The sequence below is a fragment of the Camarhynchus parvulus genome, chromosome 9, assembly GCF_901933205.1.
Source record: "Camarhynchus parvulus chromosome 9, STF_HiC, whole genome shotgun sequence".
Lineage (NCBI taxonomy): Eukaryota > Metazoa > Chordata > Aves > Passeriformes > Thraupidae > Camarhynchus > Camarhynchus parvulus.
The window spans coordinates 21,886,031-21,912,449 of NC_044579.1; the positions used below are offsets into that span (position 1 = coordinate 21,886,031).

The 26,419-nt window shown below is 39.8% G+C and overlaps 1 protein-coding gene across 1 annotated transcript in view; it reads right to left on the reverse strand.

The window, feature by feature from the left end:
• CLSTN2 (calsyntenin 2) overlaps positions 1-26,419 on the reverse strand; it is a 198,230-nt gene that overhangs the window by 37,107 nt on the left and 134,704 nt on the right. Inside the window, exons 5-7 of the mRNA XM_030954069.1 lie at positions 24,511-24,696; positions 19,620-19,868; positions 18,994-19,115 (exon numbers count right to left, since the gene is read on the reverse strand). Coding sequence (XP_030809929.1) covers positions 18,994-19,115; positions 19,620-19,868; positions 24,511-24,696 — 557 coding nt within the window. The remainder of the gene's footprint in view (positions 1-18,993; positions 19,116-19,619; positions 19,869-24,510; positions 24,697-26,419) is intronic.

Consider the following 26,419-nt stretch of genomic DNA (forward strand, 5'->3'; position numbering starts at 1 on the left):
CTGGTCAACCCTCCTGCCTTATTCTGAAAGCAGCCAAATGCTTTGTGGCTCTGCTTCAAAGCCTGGCCCCTACTACCCCAGTTCAGAGCACTGAAAATAGATGATAATTGGATGGGGAGAGGGATATTGATTTCAGTTAAAAAACACCACATTTTTCTCTCTATCTCTAAAAAAATCCTCCTGAAAGAGCTTTTTAAAAATTTACAAAGTTTGGAATTGCTCTTTTTCTGTTGATTCCAATAATTTTGATAGTTTTTTAATAGATTTTAAAATATTTTAAATATTTACATTATGTATTTTGAACATATTTTTATAGTATTGAGAGAAAACACTGCACTGCTTACAAACAGGGAGCTAAAAGAAAGACTGTTTCATTATACTTTGAATCAGGAACTAAGCAGTCGTGCCCCTGCAGCAAGGAAGCCTAAAAAAAGATAATAATCTGGAATTGGTTGGCAGTGGATTTCATAGAAATTGAAAAAGTTCCATATATTTGCAATTATTCAGAGAAAGATGTGTATTACATATGTAAATTTAAAAAAATTAAACATTTTAGGCAGTTGAGTCATTCTGCCTGAGATTGGTGAGTTTTCCATGAAGGCAATTCACAGGTGAGCACAGAGGGCCTTTCTCCTTTCCCACTCTGGGATAAACCATGGTTTGTCTCTGAAATGGGATCTTTAAAGATATTGAATGAGCTTTTATCTGTTACTTTAGAATCTCATTTATTATTGTTTTCCTAATGTCAGTTCTCATCCACAGGCATGTGCAATTTAGCCATGTTAGTTTAAAAGAAGAAAAGGAGATACCTTGGGGCATTGCTGTTGCTATGACTGCTGCTTCCTTTTGATTTCTTCTAATAAATCTTTGCCTTAAATTTCAGTAGCTGAGCTACCTGCAAAGCTGATTAAGTGGTATAGGAAAAAAAGTTACACAGTTGATTTTTTGAGCTCTTTTTCTCATTGTCTATAAACACTTCTGATTTCTTTCTTTCTTTCTTTCTTCTTTTTTTTTTAATTATCCCTACACTACCAGGAACAGAAGAAAACACTGCTAAAAATAGCCTGGTGTAGATCTCAAGTGTGTAATTCAGTATGCAGATATTCAGTGTGAAGGATGGCATTGCTTCACTGGGGGTACCTGGGTTACCTGGCGTCTTTCTGTTTTCTAACACAATGAACAAAAATCTGTTTCTGCCATGAAGATGTGGTTTTATGGTAAAAGTCTGCTTTTGTGGGAGTCAACAGATATGCACTTGAAATTGGCTTTGTGCTACAGCACAGTCTGTCAGCATATTCATTTTGGGGAAGAGCTTTTGGAAATAAACAAAAGCAAAGTGCAAACACTGACTAATCAAATCCATTCAGTCACATGAATTGCTGTATCTTGTAGCATTATTATTCTGCCTCAGTAATAAACTCTGCATTAGGACATATTTACCACGTGTTGGCTTTACTCAACGTCAGCATTGCTTTCCTGGAAATGATTGAAACATCTCTGGGAAAGGGTTTGATATCCCTGACCATTAAGTGAAGGTGTGCAGATTGCGTCTCCAATATCTCCACAACCTCTTCAGAAAACTTTAAATCAAGCTCTAAAATATTCATATTAGGTACCAGGGCCTTTTGAAAAGATACTCTCTTTGTGTTTTGTCTTCTACATTTATACTTCAGCAGCTCCTTCACACGACATCTTTCCCCCATCTGTAAAATCAATACACCCTGTCTCTGCAGTGCCAATAGATACAGTATGGAAGTAGTAATTAAGGCAGGATGGAAGGAAAATACACTGCATATGGGAAAAGGAGGCATTGATACAAACTCCCGCAGTTAAATTTACAGGTGATACACTGCAAAGCATCATCATAATCTACCAAAGCTGTCACAGCTGGTCTGTGGCTGAGCAATGAATTCAGTCACAAATAAGAAACCCAGCCCAGTTCCATAACCCAGCCCCTGGGTTGGCACACAGGGACTTCACCCAGTCCTGTTCCATCCTAAGCTGCAGACATCTCACTGCTCAGAGAGCTGGGAGCTGTTCAGACCAGACCAATGAGGGTTTTGGACCAGGGTGTTTCAAACCCCCGTACAAAGTGAAACAATAAAGGGTGCTCAGTTGCCAGGTGTGAATCTGAGGAGTGGGCTGTCTGTCTCTGACCTCTGACTCCACGTAACACAAAGCAGTGTCTTTTTGTCCATAAGAATACTGCTGCACATGCAACCTCCACATAAATCTTGTACCTGGAATCTCAGCCTGCACAGCCCTGCTCAAAAGTGATCACAGAGTCTCCCCGAGTAAGCTGCAGAATTCTGACAGCTGGTGGCTGAAGGAAAAACCCAACCAGCCAGACTGCTTTGCTCTGGATCAGCTTTTCTGCTTTTGAGACTGGAGCATCACTACTCTTCCAAGAGTCAGCAGGAGTGGCTGTAGGATGGAGTAATGTACTCCTTAGTGAGGAAGCTATTCCACAGCTGTCAGGGCTGTATCAGAACTTGGGTGTCTCTGGTACAGATGCTGATGTGATGTTACAGCTCTGTGTACAGGGAGTTATTTGGAAAAATAATTAGCCATTGTTCTATAGCTGCATTTGTAAAGGACTGTGTGTGATCAGTCATAGGATAAAGGAGATGAACACTGTGCAAATTAATCCCTTCTTTCTGGAACCTCAGCTCAATATCAGAAGAACATTACCCAGAGAATGGAGCAAAAGAGATTTCCCTGCTCCTTATGGAAGTCACAAACAAGGTATTGCTTCCTCACAGGAGTTTTGGCGAGGAATCTGGAAACAGGCTGTATTTCCTACCCTGGCTGAATGGATAAAAGGAAGATAATCCTCTTGTAATGATACTGAGGTGGGCAGAGCCACAGGGATGTCATTCTCAGGACTCTGCTGGCAGTGCCTCATGCCCAAGCTCCTGAAGGAGGCACTGGTGGCATTCCACAGACTCTGTGAGACCCAGCACTGACACCTTCTTCAGAAAGCTGAGCAAAGCAGAAGGGATTTCCCACAACTGTGTACTTTGAAACAAACTGGAGGTGAAGGACTGGGAAGCACTACCTTGCCCTTATAATCTCACTAATTGAAAGGATAATGCAGCCTCATGCTGATTGATTTAAAATGAGAATTCATGTGCCTTATAAAACAATTGTTTCTTCAATATGAACTATTCAGTTACATAGTTTAAAAAACTGCCCATTAGAAAAACCTGATGGAATTTCTTGTGTACATGCACTCAAGTGAATGCTTTATGCAAATAAGCATGCATCTAATCACCGTCTTTCTAAACTGATATTTTCAACTATTTACTCATTGTCTAGTACATATTTTCTTCTGCTTAATGTTTATATGACTTAGACATTTTCTTTCACTTAAAAAAACAGATTTTCAAAGACTGTTTAGGAAACATACCTAAGATTTGATATTTTTAAGAAAATATGGATAGAATATTTTGTTAGAGTACCTTGAGCCCTGCCATTTACTACGCAATATCATTAAATGAACATGTCAAAGAGAAGTGTGGATGTTCACTAAATCCCTCAGAAAATTTGGTGAGGAAAGTTTAATCTTTTAACCCTTTTTTTTCTCTTGAGAAAGTACCCCAGCAATACCAATTAATCCAAACTAATTCCTGAAATACATTTATATAGCAAGCTTCCCAAGTATCTATCTTCATAGCTATGGATGTTCCCATAGGAAACGCCTTGTTGTATTTTATCAGAAATTCTTCTTTACTCTTTAGTGAAAAATAAAAGTAATTATTTTTTCTCTCCTCAGCCCATTTCCCCTCCATGTCCATTCAAATGAATGCAGAAGGAACAGCAAGCACCTAAAACAGATGAGTCTGTGTTTAGCACCAGACCGTGTTTTGATCTTTGATTTTCCAGCGATTAAAAACCCAAATCTTGCAGAACTATGCAGTGTGTTTTATTTGGCAGTTGACTGGCACAGCCAATGTCTTTCATCTCAAGAAAGAAGGTGAACAAAGACACTGCAAGTCACCCTGTAGCAACTGGGGCAAATTTATCATTACTGTGAGTTAGTTTTATTCTGGTTTGTGTGTCATTCTTGGTGTAAAAGTGCTAAGTGGACAAATATAACTGTAAGTTTTCCAAGATTTATTATCTGGTTTGTCTGAGCTCCCTGCCCCATATGCTGGAGAGAAGATGTTAATTGTGGCACTGACCTCACTGATAGCCAGTGTCTTCCCTCCCGGTGCTGCTGGCATTCTGCCAGGCAGAGCAGATCACTGCCTTGCACCTCAGCATCCCCTGCCCCTTCTGGAATCACAACAGCCACTCTAGTATTCCAGCACTTAACGAAGCCAGCTTCAATCCAACCACATGTGACATTTGAGTCCTCTCCAAAACAACCTCCAGTGTGGAAAAACAGAAAAGACTTAAGAAAACTCAGGGAAAACCTCTATTCACTAACTGTAGAAAAAGAAAAGTGTCATGGTTTGACGCTGGCGCAATGCCAGTGCCCCCATGAAAATATATTCTCCCTGGTGTCTGCTGTGAATGTGACCAGGAATACAGCAAAGCAGGCTCCAACTTAGGAATAAAGGGGAAAAAAAACTTTATTAACCTACAACTACATAAAACAAACACACAGAACTCAGAATTAAAACCTTTCAAAAACATTCCTCCTCCTCCCACCAAATTTCCAACACATCACAGTAGTACGAACCTTGGATTCTCAATTCATTTACCACCCCTCAGATCACCAGCTCTCAGTCCATCACCACCCTTTAGATAATCAATTCTCAGTTCATCAAGAAGAGGGGAGTCCCTCTGGTGCCATAGGCTTCCCCTGGGAACACAGCTGAGACCTCGTGTGTTTCCATGTCACACGTGGCACCGCCTGGAGATCATTTGCCATCGTGACATCTTCCTTCCATGCCCAGGGCTCTCACCACTGCTCATGGACCAGAGCTGCTTCTAGGGTTCCCCTTTTAAGGATGCTTTTCTCAGTTCCAAAAAAAAGCACAGTCTCTCACTTTCGGGACACCTGCTTCCCCCAAATTCACCCCCTGGGGCCGAGGGATCTCGAGAACAGAGATCTTCTTCTTCCCTGAAGATGGAGGGCACCAACCATCACCCTCCTCACCTGTTGTCTCTGTTCATGCACTCCTTTAAAAACACTGTTTATAGAAAGTCAGCACAGTACAATCACTGAAATAAATAAACTCCAAACTGCTCATATCAATGTGAATATTAGACCAATTTCTAGTATTCTAGTTGTTCAGGCAGGGTACTTTCAACAGCTCATATCAGAATAAATTGATTTAAAAACTATTAAACAAAAGGAAATTATCAGAGCATGCAAAGATGAAAAAACATTTTTAGAAACTAAGTATTTAATAACTGAGTTGGATTGAAATTGAAACTAAACTACTGAAGTGACACACAGCTAATGAAAACTGATCCCTGTTAACTCTACTATTAAAGTTATTGTTGATATTCCTTAAGCTACCAAATAACAGTCTTGGTAGGTAATAGAAGGGAAAATAATTTATATAAACTGTCATAATGGTCCCATAAAGAAATTTCCATGACATTAGGTTGAATGTTTGTTCTTCTTCACCAGTAAGGGAATTTTTCCCGGGCATTTATCTCTCTCTTGCTCTCACTGCCTTGTGTAAATAAACCCAGTTAACATTATGTGACTGTTGTGCTCTGGATTGGATCATCCCTCTTTCCAGGCTTTCTGGACTAAGGGCTGGTCTCCAAAGAAGAATTAGAATGGGAGCAAGGCAGTGGCCTCCTGTTTCAGAAGCAATATTCCCTTCTGAAGCTGTCAGAAACTGGTACCCAATGAAGGGAGCAGCACTGCTGCCAGCCAAAGTGAGACAGCCGGGATGGGGAGCAGACCACTTTAAGAGTTTTTCAGGCTCCTCTACTGTTGTTAAAAAAAGTAAATTAAAAATCAAATTATTTCTATTTTATCTGTTCTTTGTTCTTATAATATTTCATTACTTGTAACAGGAAGGTTTACTGAACAGTAACTCATTGTGGTGTATTATTTCCCTTTTTTCCTTTTGTTCCAAAATCTCCTTTATTTTTCTATTCATGAACACCAACCAATCAGGAATTTAAAAAAGGCAGAAAAGTCCCCTGATGTCAGAGTATAAAAAGAACAAGTAAAACCATTAAGGATTATGCAAAGAACTTTGCTTCAGAGATGCAGCATGGCCACTGCCAGCTTGGATTTGCCCTTGGAAATCTACAGCTGAGGAGAGCAGGAAAAGCAAGGGAAGAGAGGCCCCAGCACGGATGCTGCAGCATGTCAGGCTCAATAAAATATTGCCTGGCTCCTATCAGGGTGGAAAACTGCTCCTATCTAAATGGAAAGAATGATCAATATTCTGAGATGTATGCACTTTCCACTAAGTAATGAAACATGGGGACATTTTTTAAGATCAACTTGAATCAACTGAATCTGAGGAATAAAAAGATCAACCAAAGTCTTAGCAAGAATAAACACTACAAGTTTAATTTCCTGCCTCCCAATTGAAAGGGCTTCTATGATTGTTTCATTTATATGCCAGATCTTGATCTACACTGTGATTTGTCCGTATTTGTCCATATTCTGTTAAATATCTCTCTAGACTAAAGAAACTGCTATAAATGTTATATACCCAAATGTGTATACATATGATCAGAGATGAAAAAAATGCAAAGACTTGGGGAGATTATGTCTTTGGGAATTATTCACAAACTGAACACATTTACCACTTAACAATTAAGAATAATATTAAGGAGAACTATGAAACCCACCAGATCCTTTGAGCTCCTACCTAACTGAAGTGGCCTAAATACCTCCTTTGTTTCCTGATATTTGGTTGACATTATTTATTGAAGTGCTGAAATAATTTTTAAAATTTCACCTTTTAATGCATTTATAAAGCATTTATAGCATTAAAATGGCACCCATTATGTTCCTGAGGGCATCACTGGGAAGGGAGTACAGAGATCAGGGATGTTTTAATGTACATTGAGGCACAAATTGTGTCAGTCTTATTTTCTTGCATTATTAATGTCCTTTCCAAAACTGAAAAGGTGTGGGCTTTTGAACAACCTGATTTCAAAGGGAGCTGAAAGGAGCTTTTGGTCTGTGAGTTTGTTCCCTCCTCAAGACAGAATGCATAAAATTCTACTTAATTTCACTCATGAGGCCTCATCACTCATGAGGCCTCATCTTTGAATCTTATCTGGAATTTAAATCACGTTCTCTCATCTCCAAAATCTGCCTTCTTAGGTGACACGTGCAGGAATTCTGTCTGTCAGATATTTGTATTAAGAGATTTGCAACAAACTTATTTTTCACTTTGGAGGGCTCTGTCTGCAAATGAAATTGTGGTCATAAACTAAATGAAATGCCCATTTAGCACACTTCCTGAAAAACCCATTATTTGCTAGAAAACCAAGCAAATAATTTTCAGTTTATTGATAATACTTAATCAAAACATAACCTCAATTAAAAAAACCCAAAAGCTATGAGTGTTAATACAAAACAAACCCTGCTATTCTTTGCCATTACCTCTCAAATATTAATATACATGCTTTTTATTCAGCTTGCTTTCTAGAAACCTGCCTGAAATGATAATACTCAAGTGTTTAGAGGTTACATTTGGTCAGGCATCTTGACTGCCTGCTGCTTCAAGGACTGAGACAATTGAGAGGTATGGCCACACTCCTGAAGGGTCTTTTTTGTCTCTCTGAGCATCAGGAGGTTTCATGAAGAAAAAAGGAGGCTGTCCCCGTTCAAAGCAGGATGATACATCCTTTCTTGCTGCTGAACAAATAAAACACTTGGTTCAGGCAGCTTTTAAGATGTTATAAAGGTACAAAGAGTGGGATTAATGCAAACTAGACCCCAGAGACAAAGAAAACAGGGTAGCTGGGGCTTGTTTGCTTTAGAGGACAAACACTTGTGCTCAGCTCTAAAAACACCTCCTGAAGAGAGCTCCTGTCTCCTGCCTCTCACACAGTCCCACCTACACACATCACTCAATTTGTCAGACCAAGGGACTACGCTCCCTGATCAATGCACATCCCACAGGAAGTTATATGCCGGCATTAATTCATTAAATAACCATCCAGACTCGATGCCTAAGCTCTCAGCTCCCATCTGGGAAACACTGGGGTTCCCAGGCTGGGCTGCACACAGAAGAAAGATCCTGCCTGGGGCTGCACACCTGTCCTTTGCTGGCTCTTTGAAGGCCCCCATCACTTGGCAAATCCCTCTTCAAAGGCTCTGATCTCTGAAGGAAGCGCTGAGACTGCTTGCAAGGGTTGCTTTAAACATGCTCAGCAAAGGCAGATGCAGCTGACATGGGTGTTAAACACCTCTCACAATTTCCGCATTTCGGGAGAAGCGATTTACTTGAAACGTTATTTGCTCTGTTGAAAGTGCACAGTGCAAACTGGGGATGAAAGAACCCCTGCTTTTCACACAAGTCTCACACTGAATTGAGAGGAGCTTTCCAGGGAACCATGGAGGGAATCTCATGCAGCCCAGAGCCCACTGCTCTGGCAGGTGTGGATACCGCAGCAGCCTGAGCTGGGGGCAGCTACAGCAGCACAAAGGCACAGCAGAAATAGGTGCTCCTTCCCCATACAGATTAGTCTGGGATTTACTTCTGTTCCAGCAGACAATTAGGACATAATGCAGGGAAAAGCAAAAGCTATTTTGTTTTAATGCAGCTAAAAGGTGGCAATGAGTCATACTTGGCTCCCTTAATAATTTCTGTAAGGTGAAGAATGGTTGTGTGTCCATGCTGCTGTATTTATACATAGATATAAGTCAGGAAAGAATACAACTCAAATATTATGCATAGTCTCTTTAGTGAAATGGGGGCTGCTGGGACTTTAATTACAGAGCTGGCATTTTGCAGACAGACTGATTATGTGTTACATACCGTAGGAAGGTAATTAGTTATCAGCTGTATGTGTGACTTTGCCAGAGAATGCTGTTATTTTGTCAATATGCAGCTTGCTTCTAGTACTAATCATGATCGCGTTCTTTATTCACAATTGAGCTGTCTGAAATTTTCCCAGTGAAACACTGATTTGCTGATTGGTAAATGGGTGCTGAAATTACTATTTTTAGAAATGGGAGAACAGGTTCTTCAGGTAAAAAAAAAAACACCCTGAAAAATATGCCTTTTTAGTTTTGCCAAATAGGTCAGGTGTTTGCTTTCAAAATTGTAAATAACTTTAAAAAAATCTGAATATTAAGGACAAAACTTCCAACATGCTCCCCTAAAGTATGTAATAACAGACCCATACCAAGTCATGTGGAAGACTTACATGACATAAAAGAACTGTAACTGCAGAAATAAAGACAATAGGTGGATCCTCTGCCAGCTGAGAGCTGTGTATTTCTGAAATCCAAACAATTAGTCCATTTGGGCTAGGAAGTGACATTCAAGGAGAGCAACAGCAGCTCTGCCCTTGCGGGAAGGAGTCCAAGTGTGACATTCAGCAATGTCTCTTATTACCTGAAAGCAACTGGACATTTCCTGTCACCTCTTCGTGCAGAGGACTATCTATGGCCTCCTATTGCACACACTCTAGAGTCATATTAATACCCTCATTTATGTTTGAATTGCAATACATTTAACTGTTATCACAGTTCTCCTTCTATTTACTTTAGCTGAGCACTGGGTGCTAAGTTACTGCAAGAGTTTTCATTAAATCAGCCACATTTGGTTAAATATTCATCATACGGAAAATGAAGGCTGAATTTGAAATCAGGGTCTCTGTGCTGGCCATGGAATTACAGCAAACCCTCATTTGGGAGTGCATCCAAACCCAGGGATGGTGGTAGAGGTGTCTCAGGGAGAGAGGGCATGAGGCCACTTAGGAAAGAATAAAAAATGCCACGCAGGCCATGCGTGCAATTACAGCAACAGTAAATTCCTCTGAACATGTTTGAGTCCACAGGTTAATTGGGGTGAACAAACTGGAAGGGAAAAGATTGAATCAGTAATGAAAGGATCACAGTAAGATAGGAAAAGAACTTAGTGAGATCCTGACTGTGTAACTGCTTGAAAAAATGCAGTAAAATTCTGGAGTGTCTGGAATACCATGGTCCATTTGGAAGAACACGAAAACAGGGGTAGGAAGATCTGTGCAGTATCAGTCTGCCGTCTTTTTGGTCTGTTTTCAAGCAGTTGTGAGTAAATTAGATACAGGAACTTCACTGGCTGCTGTGAGGATATTTTAAAATTGGAAGGTTTGTTATAATACTCTACCAGAACTTGGTGCAACTTCTATGGCATAGTGATGCTTCTTTTGGGAAATTTTCTTGCTGATGGAGGTTTGTTACGACTTTAATATGCAATTACTTAAAAAACCCCTACAAAACATTACAGCTATCAATAATGCCAAAGAATTCCAGGAACTTTCCTGAAATTATGATTCAATAAACTTGCAATTTCTAACATTAAAGTTGCACTTTTAATTTCATTTGAAAACAACTTCTGCTAATGGAAGATTCAAGTAAGGATCCTGCTTTTGCCTGCCTAAGAAGTTTCTGTAGGGTTCACTGCCTGCTTATAAAGAATATGCAACTCTGAAGTAGAAAAAGCTTTCAAGACATGAAATTATTCATAAGGATTTCCATTTCCTAGCCAGCACTAGTACTGCTACAAAACTATAAGTGGATCCACAATTATTTGTAACCCAATCAGGTCCTAACTGCTAATGAGAGAACAGTTAATACTAAATTTTGAAGTTATCCTGGCTCTGCCATGCTCTGGCAAAGCTCATGGATCCAGGCCCAGCTTGAAGAGTACATTTTTAATTGGTGGCATTGAACTGAAAACCTGCAAAGTTACCCTGACCTTATTTAACAGCTGCTGATTCTCCTTTATCCTTACACAGTGAATATCCATGGGTATGGAAGCAGAGGTTTGGAATCTCAGCCAGTGCAGATTCACACCAGTGACTTCACACTGGCTCATCAGCTCTGCAGATGCCTGGTGCAGCCCTCGGGAATTTTTTACTTTCTGCAGCACATAAACACAGTAATAGCAGCAAAGTTCAATATGGCCATTAGATATAAATTCTTCTGAAATCCTGGCGAATGCAAAAAAGTGTTTTTTACATCTATGTCTTAAGACAGTCAATATCTTTAGACAAGTAGAGCTCTTTATGAAAAGTGAAATTGATCTTTCTTCAAATTCATGTAAATCACGCATTTGGTTTACCCACCACAGTCATTCCTAATACATCCCAGGAGCTCTGTAAATAAGAATATTGATTTTGATGACCTAGGGAGGTGGTGCAGTGAGAACTGACAAATCCATAGTTCAGCTAAATGACTCCTGCAGTCTTAGGTGAGGAGTTGTTTATATGGCTACTTTCACATGACAAATGCCTGATATAAGTTTTATTAAACCACTAGCAACCATAACGATATATTTTTAGAATATTAGAGCTGGAAGGAATTTTAAGGGGATATATAAAGTGCATCTTTCTCTGTGCCGAGGTTGCACAACGTACACATGCTACAATTTCAATAATAGATATAAGAAAATAAAAATTTAGTGGGTAAAGTACTGAAAGGGAGGATTAGGAGATCAAGTTCTTATTTGGTGCAAGCAAATAACTGCATTAGAAAATGCAGCTTTGAAATAAGAGCCTTTCTGTTTAAGGTACATTCATTGGTGGTGGTGACACAGGACACTTCACTGCAGTGACAGGAAGAGTTTGCAAACTGATTTGCATGCAAGCTGTGAGCTGCTTTTGTAGCCTTGAAACTCGTAATGTGTAATACTGATTTTCACCATGGGTTTCAAAAATACGGATGGCTTAATTACAAGTTTAAATAATGAAATTGCTTAATCATGCTGACAGATAAAGCACCTGAAAAGCCTGATTATGTACAGTAGCTGCAGCATGTCTTTGTGCTGTCATGCTGTAACTTCCAGGTGGCTTAGTAAATTAGATCAGTAGTTCATTCATGATGAAATAATTCTATTATAACACACCTTTCTTGTTCCTAAATTGCATCAAGCAAAAATGTCAGCTCAGTAACACTGGCTGACTGCAGTTAGGCAGCACCCTGTGTTTCGTTTTTAAATGTAGAGCTAGAAAGCTGCTCAGTTTTGCATTTTTACATAATTTTTCACCGTGTGCTTGAAAATATGCCTTCCTAGGCTTTGACATTGTCAAGAGACTACCCAGATGTTAAAGCAATCCATGGAAAAGCACCACCATACTTTATTCCTGAACTGCAGACATCCAGAAACCCTGGCTCTAAGGTTGGAATAAACAGTTCATGAACATGGATAAATGAATTTATATTTATTAATAACATAACCTCTTTGTCTCCTAACCTGCCTTTGCAAGGATAAAGATATCAGTCCTATCTTTGTGAAATGCTTCAGACACCACCTGAAAGCCAACCTGCTTTTCCTTTAAGCTAAATTTCCTGAGGGGCCTCAGGAAATTGCCCAAGTAATAGATCTTGAACATTTCCAAACCAGTTTCTGCATGTGTTGTACAAATTCTGGTGCACAAGTGATAAATCACATACAGTGTAAAAGAGAAATATTAGAAATAGCTGACAAATAAGAGAGTAAATGTGACTTTTCACCTTCAAATAATAGTTTGATAGGGAATTTCCATTCTAGGCTTCAAATTTCTCGAGTTCCCAGAATAGTGTAAAACCAGGGCACTAACAGACACTTTAATCCAGCTTGTTTAGATTTATTAATAACTCCATATCAAGATTGTCACTAAGAAATTAAATTAGTTGGACAGTCTTCCCACAGGATGCTTTAAGAATGTCATACTTTTTATTATTTCATGGTGCTATAGACAATTTAAACTTCCTTTTATTCTATGCAGAGTTCCTTCCTTTTTCATGCTTTCATTGAGAAATAAATTAATGCCTTAGGGTCTAAAGAATGTTTGCAACAGTTCTAACTTCCCTTGGGAATGACCATAACTACATATGGGAAAAACAGTTGTCCATGTAAGACCCAAAGGACAGCACATAACAGGGATCATTTTCAGAAGGGTCAACCCAGATCATTTAAAGCAGCTGAAAGTCCCACACCAGTGTAATAAAGATGTAATAAAACAGGTCAGAAAATTGCAAAATGTAGAGCAGAAATATGCAGAAAAATGTCCAAATAACTTCAAGCAAAAGCAAGTAGAGAAATGATAAAATATTGAGCTTGGTTGTTCCTTAAGGTCATAGAAGTTTTACAGAAGCACAGAGCAGTCACTGCATTTCACACTGGGTTGTACTGCAGAAATCAGAAATGCACAAAGGCACACCAATTTGTAGGGAATACTTCAGAGTGGCCCAGGGGGAATCCTGTATGTCATAAAGCAAGTTCTGGACAGCCACTGTGAGTGGTTTGTGAAGATTTTGTTGTTATAGAGCAGTGATAGAGCAGTTGCATTAAAAACTTATATTAAGCAAGCTTTTTTCAGTTGGGATCTCAAAGAATATTTTCACCATTTATCATCACTGGTGACTCATCCTTGTGCTACCAAAAACTGTTTTGAAGCAAGACACTGAATAAATATTTGTCAAAATAGCATTCAAAGATGGAAAGTAGCAATAAAGTGTGTCGGAATAGACAGGGCTGTAATGGAAGGCACTTAAGGTGCCAGGAATGCCACAAAGACTTTTTAAATCCTAGAATTATTTAATCTCTGTTGCAGAATTAGTCATTCATTTATCATTTCTCTCTTACTGGCTCTGTAGGCAAACACCTCACTGATTTGTTTCTGCAGTTTTATTAAAGCTGTAAGCATTAAGCAGTACAGGCCTGCATACTAATTTCTAAAGTAAGTGTTTAAGAGCATAAGAAACTCTTCTGAGCTTCAAGTAATAAACAACTAAACTCCATCATAGACAAAAAAGGTGACTTCAAATAGAGCATCATGTTGGAAAGGATGGGACTTCCAAGACTGATGGCTTTTACCTAGAGATTCGATTTCATGCACAGAAATGATGGAAACTTGCAGCATCTTGTCTCTCTGTGTACCCTTGCCCCTCCTGGACTGAGATTATGGTGTACTTTCCATAGGTTCTCACTCGTTTTCTCTCTTTCCAATCTCTCAAGAGGGAGGCCCATACAGCTTTCATTATATGAAGGTTGCTCTTAAAACTGAACGCACACAAAAACCAATTCTAAACAATGGTTAACAATCCAGCATAAAAGAAGAACTTCCAGGCATAAATCCTGTTGTTTGATGGAAATATCCAATTTAACTATATTTAAAACAAAAAAAAGAGTCTAAATACCGAATCAATTTCACGTTACCTTCTTATTATGTAATATAAATTCCTTCGAAAGTCAGTTCCTGCTCTACCGTGTCCTTGAGCAGGTGCTGATTTTAAAAAAGGAGCTGGGAGTGAAGCACTTGACTGCCACGGCTGCCTCCTCCAGGGCAGCCCCTGGTGTGTGTGTGTGGCCACGGAAGGGGTGAAGTGCAAAGCAAGGCCTTGCCCTGATCCTTCAGCAGCTCCGTGCCCGCACTGACAAAATGCACCGCACTTAGACGTATCCAAACCATCTCCTGTAGTTCCTGTTAGAAAAGGAATCGCTCCGGGGGCTTTTCACAATGAAAAGCACTGCAGGTTAATGCTGGATTATTCAAACATTTTATCTCATCTTAGTAAAGAAACAGTAAGTTTCTTCATGTGTATCTGGTTTTTGCTGACTTAGAATGACTCCACATCATGCACTAGATTCCCTGTTTTTAATGGGATCAACATAAATTTTGCCTATGGGGTGAAGACTCTTTGCAGAATGATAACATCCTGAAAATAATGTTGCACTGTGAATAAAGTACATGAAAAAATTGTTCATCTCTGGCTCAAATACCTTCTCCCACTAAAAAAAGTGTTGTTATCTTATTGATTTAGGGGAAGAAAAAATACCTTTTGGCTGTCCTCATATTTGTATGAAAAGTGTAATACCTGTTCAGAACAGTGTGAAATACACCATCCTGTTTAGTGTTATGTACTCCACTGTCACCAAAGGCTTGAGTGACTTGGTTAATCATTCAAACTGCAATTCTGGCTTGGTTCACAGCTTTCTAAGAAAGTCAGAGAAACAGTTTTAATATTTTATATGTTGTTCTTAGATGTCCCAAATGCATGTTTGGCTGCCTAAATAATTCACTTAAAATAACACCTATGTTCATTTGAGATAATTAGATAATAATTTAGATGCCTTTTACTGACTTTGGTAACAAAATTTTTGTTTTGTTAAGAGTCATTTCTGCCCTTTTTGTAATAAGTTCTTGGGTTTAAAAAGCATCCAATACTTGAAGTACGAGAAAAGAAATTACATAAATGTTGACAAACACATCATGATATTCAATTTAAACTTCTGAGCAGGAAACTCAGAAAAAAGGTCATGATCCTGAAACAAAGGAAACACCTGGGCTTACAAAGAAATGGAAATAAAATGAAGGAACCTTCTCTACCTAGGCATCTATTGAAGTTTTTATTACCAATGTTACAGACCTGACACTGATTTTCTTTAACATTGCTCTTTCCATACCTTTTCTTCCAGATTACTGCTAATGGATTCTCTCACAACTAAGACATTTAATTTGCAAAAGGATGAAAGTGGGGAAAATCCCAAACTATCCACACTTCTTTCTTCCCATGTTTCTTATAAATAACAAGGACACCCTCAGTAAAAAGTCTGATACCTCTGATTATCAGCACCTTTAGCAGAGGTCCTGTGTCAGCAAGTCACTGGTACAGGCACGTCTGCCCAAGGCTGTGGCACTCTCAGGTCATGGATCAGTGCAGAAAGTGAAAAATTCACCTAGCAAAGGCCATTAATGGAACAAATAGGGACAAATAAACTGAAAGCCATACTGGAAATAAATCCTTAGGTTTATGAATTGACTTAAAGACACAATCTTCCCAGAGCTAGGCTGGCAGACGCTGTCATTTGGAGCTTCCACACACTTCTTGTGCAAGGCTGTCACGGTGTTGAGAGGCCCCAGATGCACTGCTCAGGTGCAGCTGTGCAAAATATTCATGGATCCCTTTATCCAGACAAGGACAGAGCCTGCAGCTAAGGTGTATGCCAAAATCACCCACCACAGAAATGAGATCTAGACAATTAAATTAAACCTAGTCAGTGCCCTGAAAGAATGAGGAGTCTCATGGAGTAGATAGAGCCCAGAGCAGCTGGTATCATAAATTTTACTGTTCTGCAGTGAGAGTGATAAATGATTTCACCAGTTCAAGCTTCACCCTCTTCCAAGGTCACTGGATATCTCTCAGCAAAAACAATCTCTGGATTGTTGCAGCCATAAAGTGAGCTCAGCAATAAAGTGCTCTGCCACATTTTCCTCTGCGCTGGCTGTGGCTGGGACCAAGCCCTGGAGGGTCCTGCAGAGGAATTTCTGCCCTGTCTTGTCTGCAGAGCCCTGTCCCACCGGGCAGGTGGGGGAACAGGGAGAGCAGCTGGGCACAGCTCCATTCCCAGGCTTTTCTTAACAGAACAACAACAGCACCAGGGAATTGGAGGGTTTGCCACTACAGAATGATCTGTTCTGAAGGTGAGATTTCCAGAGGCGTGTCAGTGTCGAAATATGCAAATAATCAAATTAATCTACTTCTGGAAGTCTAGTCCAGCTTCTTTTCATATTAAGTAGGACCCTAGCTTGTTTTGTGATGTGGTTTTAAAATATCCTGCGCTTTCTAAGATATACCACTCTGGGTATACAGTTAGAAGAAGGCATCATTTTACTACATTATATGACAATTTCTCACTGCCTTGTCTTCAAAACCATGCAAGTTCCTTCCTAGCCCATTATTCACATATGTTTTATTTTCAGTTCCTTTTAATTTACTCCACCATATAGGGCAGATGAAGCATGAAGAAGAGATAAAGCAGCAATTTTTATGAGGTCCCTTCATGACAAAACTTACAACAGTATCACCTTGACAATATAAATCTATCTTCATGGAAGTCTGGGCACACAACCCATAACAAACTTTATTTATACTTTAATCTTACTTTCTTTTTAATCTATAAACAACAGCTGAAAATATACTGTGGAAATCAATTGACAGCAGCCGCATGAAAGGCAATTAATCAAGTGGCCTACAAAATATTTTCTGTCTCTAGTTTATACCATGTAGGAGTTTTCAGTAGTAGTTAGGAAGGTTCATGGCCAAGTTACAAGAGTCACACACAAATTTAATATATTGAGAGGACACTGGTTCTCTCTCATTTTAAGGATATAGAAGTTGACTGCACTCAATTTTCAAAATCAAAATTCTTCCCAAAACCTTGCATTATCATTAATTAGATGCTTAGTATAGACTTTAGAAATACAAGTCCATCTTCAGCACTCACAACAGCCTTATCTGAGATGATATCAGTTACTCCTGACTTGCAATCTTCAATATGATTTAATTTCAATTTATTTTGTGACACTAAGATTTCATATTGAGTACAGCACAAACTGATTCCAGACTGGTTAGTGTTAAATGCAAAGCGAGTGCCATGGCCACCACAGGCCTTCTTACCACACTCATCTGATAACCACGATGGAGATCTCATTTTTATACACATTTAGAAGGTGAATTAGAAAAGTAAACATTCCTATAGCTACATTTTCCATAGCATACTTTGGACTCAAAGATAAGAAGAAATTTGCTTTGAAAAAATAGTACTTTGCTGAAGTCTGTCTTCTTTCATCCAAATGATGCTTATCCTACCTAGAATGAACAAGTCTATGAAAGGCAGCTCTTATCTCTTTAATAATAATTTTCTTGCAATATACACTTAATAATAAGGCAAAATTACATACAGCTCAGCAGATAAAAGAAAAGGTCTGCAGATAGGATTTACAATATAATAGAAGTGCCTTTCTGTGTATCAGCCTACTCTTTACCAGAAAGGTTTCCATCACTCCTATTGTGCTGATAAGGCAGATTTTTTAAAATTTATAAATGGAAAACATTTAGGGAACTATATGCAATGTCACATCTCTCTCCACTGCCAAAGGATATAAACCTCTACTTACCATTTAAAGTGGCTCAATTAAAGTAAACAACAAAAAACTAGTGCATAAAACGACTTGACGAAGTTAAATTATTTGTCTCAACTCTAAATAGAGTTGAAACAGCTGCAAGTTGCAGTGTAATTCCAAGAGATTCCAGACAGACTCCAGACAGACTCTGGACAGCTGCTGTGGTATCTGGGTGGTTACCTGTGCTGCCTGAAGGGCTGAGGAGGAGGAAGAGTCCTTGTTGGGAAGGATGAAAGTTTGACAAGAAAGTCTCAGATACGTGTGCTTGGCAGAAAGATTTTTAAATGTGGAGTCTGATGAAGGAATAGAGATGGAAGCAAGTTTTGATATAGAAGAAAAGAATTGCTGAGCCAGTCTTACTGGATAACCAAGGAGGCAAAGGGTGTGTTAGTTAGAAGAGGTTTTTATGACTTAGAGCAAAGGATAAACCCACCTCAAACAGGCAGATGTTTTTACCAAGCAGAAAGAGAGCACAGGCAAACAAGCCTGCTGATGTGGCAAGCAGAAAAAAGGTCTCAGAATTTTCCACTGCAAGAAAACTGAAAAACAACTTCTAGCTTAAACTGTAATGTACTAACTTTGAGTGATTGGAGAACAGTAACATGAACATGGTAATTAGAGTAGTTATGACAGGCTATAGATAAAAGTTAAGGTAGAGATTGGTTCTACTGTATGAAGATGCTCAGCAAAGAAAAGTCTATAATGCATTGTAACCAAAACCAAAGGGTCTTCAGGCCTGCCTGCAGCTGGAGCTGACAGCTGTAGGCACAGGTCTGTCACCCACAACCCTGGACTGCTGTAATGTCTTGGATACAATAAACTGCATTTTGTATTCAATAAACTGCATTTTGTACACAATAAACTGCATTTTGGAGAGCTGCCTGGAGTCCCGCATCCCTCATTTCGGCTCTTACAGGTCCTGGATGACCTCGGGAAGCAGGAGGGGGGTACCTGGTCGAGCTTCCAGTGGAACTCGGCGGGGCGGAAGGTGTCGGCCTGGTCGAAGTCCTTGCGCAGCAGGAACACGAGGCGGCAGTTGTGCACGTAGAGCGCGTAGTGGTGCCGGTTCATCTCTGCGGGGACACACCTGGCTCAGCCACACACAGCCCTTGGTGTCTGCGAGCCTCACACACCGACAGCACCCAGCCACATCACAGAAACCCTAAAGAACTGAGCTTTTTCATGGATTAGTATGACTCTTCTTGAAGCATGCTGCATCAGCTTTGTTCATGGGATCATCCTGCCCTAGCTAATAAATGAAATCCAAATGCATATTTTATCTAACTTGTCTCAGTGAAGAATTAGAAGTGTTTCAATCTAAATAATGAAAAAAAATTAAACATAATTTAGTTATGCTATCAGTCAGTTCCTGTGAAATCTCTAGCTGGGTTATCCCAGCTGTGTTTGAAATGTAGGTAGTCATCAGGCCCTTCAGTAAGCTCTTAAGGCAGCAATATTTGGAGTGGCACCATCTGAGATTAGTTTTTTCTCAGACCAAATTAAATGAGGAGACAAGGCAACACTCTACTGCTGTTGATATCCCCTTTGCATAACATTTTTTCCATACACAGACTCACCTGTCTTGTCAGAGTTGCAGAGAATAGTTTCCTTCTCAGCTCTTAATCCAGGACTAGGTCCATGTTTCATCCATAGAGTGATGGTGAATTGATCAGTTAAATTTTTTGGGACTATTCCATCTGGGATTTTGGCTCCTTGCTTTCCATCAAATTTAAAAATCATGTCATTGCTATCCATGAGGAGCCCAGCTGTCCAGTTGGTTGTTGTACTGGGAGATGGTAACAGGTCAATGGCACCTGAGGAAGCTCCTGCAAATCACATAATGAATAACACAATGAGAGACCAGTGAAAAAGCTGTGAAGATTAATATAGGCTAGGGTTCTGATTCACCCTCTTTAGACTACCCAAATGGTCATACCAGCCTCAATGCCAAATCACTGAAACATTATAAAATACCCACCATCATGAACCAGCAAGAGTTTTCTAGATTAAATATTCTGCACAGAAAACTATAGAAAAATAATGTAAAGTTATCTTTCTCAGAAATGTTCATTATTTTCTGAAATTCATTAACGACATTTCTTCAGCTACTTCAAGATCTGCTAAGTCAAAACAAATTTTCTGCATTTATCTTCCCTCCCTGACAGCATGAAGGTTTGTGAGGATGATGTGCTGTAACATACAGCCCAGTGGGGATGGTTGCAGGACAGGCCTCACAGTGTCCAGCAGCCAGCCATGGATATCCCCAGTTATTCTGGGAGGAATGTCCATTCACAGGGGGGGATTCACCCCAACCAGATAATATCACTCCAGTGCTGCTTTCTGGTACATATTTGATGGTTGGAGCTCTGTGTGTTCTTTAATGATAGACCGAGATGGAAAACACCGTGGTACCAAGATCTAATAAAATAGCACAGTTCTTCACAGCTCTGGGTTTGCTTACAGCTTAACAACTGCCAGGCACTATGAAAACCATGCAAGGAGCTACCCAGAGCATGTGAAAGACAGCCTGTACAGGAAATAGGATTCCAAGAGTAAAAAGCACAATCTTTGTATTCCTGTTGCTGCTTTGTCAAGTAACAATATGGTGAGCAAACTGTGATGGCATAAAAAATCCCCTGCTAAGGTGTTCTGCCCTCCTTCACCATCCAAGGAGAGATAAAAGATCCCAAATCTCTGCAGGAGTGCAAAAAAATTTAAGCCAAAAGTGTGTAGAATTGTTTCATACAGGCTTTTAAAAAATGTATTATAGCAATGATTTGGAAATATTTATCTTATTCTGAATGTCTTGGGTTCTTTTCCAAAAATTTACTACTGTAAAATGAGGCTATTCTGAAGTGATATTTTGAATATCAAACCTAAAACCTACATGTTCATAGTTTGAGCATGGAGACAAAGTGTATTTATTTTACAAACTGTAATTCTGGATAATACAGGACACTGCATTTGTGTAACCAGCACCAAGCTCAACAGGTTCTACTTTATCTGCCTATATTTGTATGGAGATTTATGGCTAAGTTTGGAATCTCATCCTGTTACATGTTTTAATCCTGTCCTGAGAAAAATCGTTGGATTTTGTACTTGAGAGATTTGGCTGGAATAAGTCATGCTTTTCCTATCCTAGAAAATCCAGCCAGGGCCCCAGGCTGCTCAGCCATGTACAGAGACAGACCTGGAACAATGCAAACAGGATTTCTTTGGAGGTGTTCCCAGAATAGCCTGACCATGGGATCAGTGCCCTTCCAAAATGTAGTGCCTGATGCCCTTTTCTCCCCAAATGCTTCCAGAACAATGCAGGAACTGTTGCATGAAGCTCAGTTTTGGGCTAAGACTCCTAAGGCACCTCTTGCATATGAAAGTGCTTATTTTCACAAGTGGTTTATGCAGTTGGCCCCAAACTTTGCGCCAGGATAAGCACACAGTGATGCGGCTCACTGAGCTGGACCAGACTGCTGGCTTAGCTGGAAACAAATGATCCAAATAACTCCCAGCTCAAACTCTCCTTTGTGATCAGAACTACTTTGGGCCTCTTGCAATGCTACACCACCCAGGATAATGGAGAGAGGGCAGGATTGTGGTTGGAGCAGGGCCTTGAGGCTGACAGTGTTTCCCTGCCTCAGTTTCCCATCTGACACATGTGAGAATTACCAATCCCATTATTTCCTATTTTATCTACATTTAGAGGGAAAGGAGACAGCACCAGAGCCATCTTCCCACTATATTTTAGGCTCCTTATCCTGTGTTTATTTTAGTGTGATTTTTTCTGATATGTTTTTGCAGTCCAAGTGGTGTCGTCTTTTAGTCTGTACTTTTTATTACTGTCAGGTAACAAGGTGAAAGAATGCTTTCTAAAATGCTTTGAGGCACAACACTAATAGTTCCTTGCCTTTAAAATGACTCAAGTGTAATTTAATCATTTAAGCTGCCCACCTTGACCGTCCAAGGGATGCAAATCTCTGGGTTATTGAAAAGCAGACTTGTACCTTCCATCATATAAATAATGAATTTTAATTCACCCTCCTTAACATCTGCCTTCTCCAGATTTCCAACAGATAAATGAAGAAATGAGCACAGGATTTATAAACTGCATCTTTACTTTTACAGAGAGAGCCTTGCATTTTACGTGGTGCAGAGCTGTATGAGTGCTCAGTTCTGCACACTCTGCAATCACATCGTGCTTCACTGTATAAAAAAATTCAGGGTTTTCATCCTTTTCAAAGGATTTTATTATCATCCAGCCATTAGTTACAATAAGGTAACTTCTGGGAGAAAACTGATTTCTAGAAATAATTTAAGTGGCTTTCATAAGACTTCTCTCTACATTAAGGATGGTAAAAAATACTAAATAGCAAAGTGCAGGCCAGGCTAAATGCAATTCTCATGTTAAGCACATTGTCACTTACAGCCTTTTCATCAAAGTCCTGTTACAAGTTTCTACCATGTCTGCTCGCTATGAAATATGGAAAACCTGGACCAAAAGAAATATTCTTTCAGTGGTGAGAATTTTCCCCCTATTTACATACACTCACACTCTTACTTGTTTTCTCAAGTGTTTTCCATTCTCTCCCTTCACAGATGAGGAGGGCTGAAGTTCAGAGCTGAAGTTCAGCAGGGATGTCTGTCCACGGCTCAGAGCTGCCTGCAGCCACCACAATGGCCCTGCAGACCCGAGAGGTGCCTGTAATTCTCTTTTCTACTCCAGGGTCAGCAGGTGAGGCAGTCAAGCCACACTCTGCAAACTGAGCCCCTCAGAGTTTGTACAACCTTCCTCAACTAAGGACTTTTACACCAGCTGAAGGTACCTCCTTTCAGCCTACACTTGAAATGATCATATTGTTGGATATAGCTGCTGTCATTGTTTGATTTCAAGGTAATAATTCTGTGGTTTAGGTCTTGTTCATAGTGGTCTGCACTGAGTGACTGTAACATTTGCAGTTCAGGTCTGTAACAGCACAAAGCAAAGTTCATTTGGCTGCTAATCCAGCTTCTTAGAGGAGGCAAAAGTATTTGACTTTAGCTATTACATAAATATTATTTCTAGAATATTTATATATAATTGATAGATAATATGTATATATATGTAGCTATTATATAAATATTTAACATATTTATTTTTATTAAAATTTTCATATTTTATGAAATCAAGTCTTGGTCCGCCCCTCAGATTTAATATCATTACCATGATTAAGATGCATATTGGGGCAGATGGATTTTCATCTGCTCTTCTAGAGCCCAGGCAGTTGGATACAGACATAGAATCGAAGTCATGATTGTTTCTGTGATCTTAACTAAGCAATTTTGAAGTTGAAAACGTTCAGATTTTATGACAATGCTACTACTCCCATTCACCTTTATCTCCCTTTCTTCATCTCCACTGATAACTGATAATTGCAACTGCCAACCGTTTTTCCCTGGAAATTGCTTCTCCATTTTTAATAATTTAGTAACACTGGCTGAAATTTTTCATTTACAAAAATTATTTCCCAAAGGTTAGTGTATTGATCTTAACATGCCTGCAGCACTGCGGGGTGGTTATCAGAGCAAAGGCAAGGCCTACACCAGAGCACCCAGAACCAAAATCCACGCATTTAAATGGAAAAAAATTGCACAATTACTACTGTGGCTCAGACAGAAACCAGGCAAAGAGACAGGGAAGATGAGAATTAATGTCTACACCATCAGGGCTTCAGAGGAGGACTCTAAAGACAGGATATCAGAGCAGGAGAGACATCTGATCTCAAAAGATGAAGGGATTATTGTGTGGCCCTTGCTTTGTCAGATACAGAATCTTAAAGTCTGAAAAAAATACAGCAGTATCTTCAAGTATTTAACCTGCCTTTCAAAATCGACTTCTGCATTTTACACAAAGTTATCAGAAAGCACAAAAAGGGAGGAAAAATTTAGGAAATATTTCTCCACCAGGTCAGCTCTAATCTGAAGTTCATGTTTCTTAAATATTTTTTGCCCAGAATATTATTTTACTTTTTGTTTCTTTGTCCTCTGGCACAGCACTGAGCAGCAGAATAGAAAGCTGAGTTAGGAGGACTGAAACACAACAGGAAGATTTAATTCCCTTCAGATCCTATGGTCTTCCTGTGATGGCAAATCTACACTGGAAATCTCACTACAGTGTCACATCACTATCTGTAGCAGAGGGAAGAAAGAAGGGGAAAGAGATGGAATGAGGAAGAAGGAAAAATTGAGAGGGGAATCGGAGCAGGAGAGATAAAAAATTAAAAGAAGGCAGGGAGAAAGTATGAAGTAGAGTGAAAACAAAAGGAAAAGAAGGATGGAGCAGCTGTCAAATATCATGACTCTCTCCATTTTCATGGCTACAATCCAAAGTGAGCCAGCTGAGCTAAATCCAAGCTCTGCATGCTTACAGGTAACAAGGAGCCGGTGCCTTGTTTGCAAAAACATTATTATGTCAATGGAACTCCATATCCATACCACATAATTTCTGCAGAGATTTTTCAGAGTAGGTTTCACGATCACAGCCCTTCCCGATGTAATTGGTCTGCAGCTCAATGGTGGTGTGGATTGAGGACACTGGTCCATCACACGTCTCCAGGTGGATGCTGGGAAACAAGGGAATGCTGCCAGAGCCAGGCCTGTATTCAATCCTTTTGTTCCAGTCTGGAAAAACAAACAAATCGAAACCAAGATCCAGTGGTGAGTAACAGAAAGGGAGTTATATAATTTCAAATTACGTATTGTTCTCAAAGGACACTGTCTAAGGCAAAAATAAAGAGTCTCTGAAGTTGGCACCAATGAGCTACTGTGCTAAAAAAATTGGATTTTGGCCCTGTTTTTCTAAGAGTGTCAGGCTCACTTAAGTAACACTACTCCTGGTTGAGTCACACAAGCAGGGGCTACACACATCTCCTGACAAGAAGTGCTAATTGGTGTCAGTCTGGAGCTGCAGTGCCCACGTTCCGTGACAGACTACAAGCTGACTCTGCAGGGAGGAGGTTGTCTGCTGCACCCAATTTGGTCAGATTTCACAGCCTTGTGATAAGAACGAATACCTCCAAAGACCAGGCTACACAAGTCACTCTAATATAACACCTTTGTAGTGCCACTTCTTGTCTTTGAACATCTTCCTTCTTTTGTGAAGCACTGATGACAGGAAGTTCCAGCCGAAAGGATGACTCCTGCTTCCAGCTAGATCTGACTAATCTGTGTTTATGCAGATGCCTCACAGCCCACAACAATTAAACAATCCCCTGCCTCAGGCAGCCACCTGTTTCTACAAAAACAAACCCCCCCCCCGCTGCTCAACTGAAGCATTTTAATGTTTGAAATCCAATTAATTACAGTGTTTGCAACACGCTTCAGAGAAAACCCAGAAAAGCAGCAGTAATCACAAACATGTATTTTAGCTGTCTTTACAGCTCATATTTTCACCAAGGCACAGAATGGCTGGAGTTGGAAGGGATCCTCAAAGCTCACTTACTCCATCCCACTGCTGTGGGCAGGGACACCTGCCACTAAACCAGGATCCTCAAAGTCCCATCCAGCCTGATCTCAGGTTGAGGGATAGGGCATCCACAGCTTCTCTGGGCAACCTGTGCCATGCCTCAGAATTCTTATAGGAGAAAAAAAATAAAAATTCATATATCCAATCTAAATCCAACTTAAAGCTGCTGCCTCTTGTCCTGTCACTACAGGCCTCAGTAAAATCTTTCTATCCATCTTTCTTATAAGTCCCCCTCAAGCACTGAAAGGTCTCAGCAAGATCTCCATGGAGCCTTCTCCACACTGAACAATCCCAACTCTCAGTCCAATCTTCTGGCCATGTTCATGGCCCTTCCCCTCGCTGCTTTAACAAGTTCAGATCTTCCTAGGTAAAATAAGACTTCAAAAATGGAAAAGTTCTAGGTCTTGGCAGTCAACAAAATCCCTGAAAGCAAATGGACAGAGATTTGTTCTAAATATCAGTGGAAGGGAAAACTAATAGTGGATGCAAATATGCATGTATGCATTTAGTGGGTGAAGGAGTTTGTGTTTTTCAACAGATCTCATTTCAGAAAGCTCAGGTCTTAAACTGCATTAAACGAAACATTTACAAGAAATTCTAAACATCCACGCAAACACTTTGAAGGGTGAGGAAGTCATTAGACCAGAGTCCAGGCAATGATCCTACAATCACTTTTCTGCATTTCAGAATTCTCCGATCTTCTTTCTGACATAACCCAATTGGTTTTTACTAAAATCTTTAGGACAAGTACATCATGACTAAGGCAACCATGACTGCCTGTGCACATATAACTGAGTTACTATTTCAGTTGTAATTCTCATGTAATTCACTCCATTTGTTCCACATTAAGTTAGACTTGATCTACAGTATTGCATAATT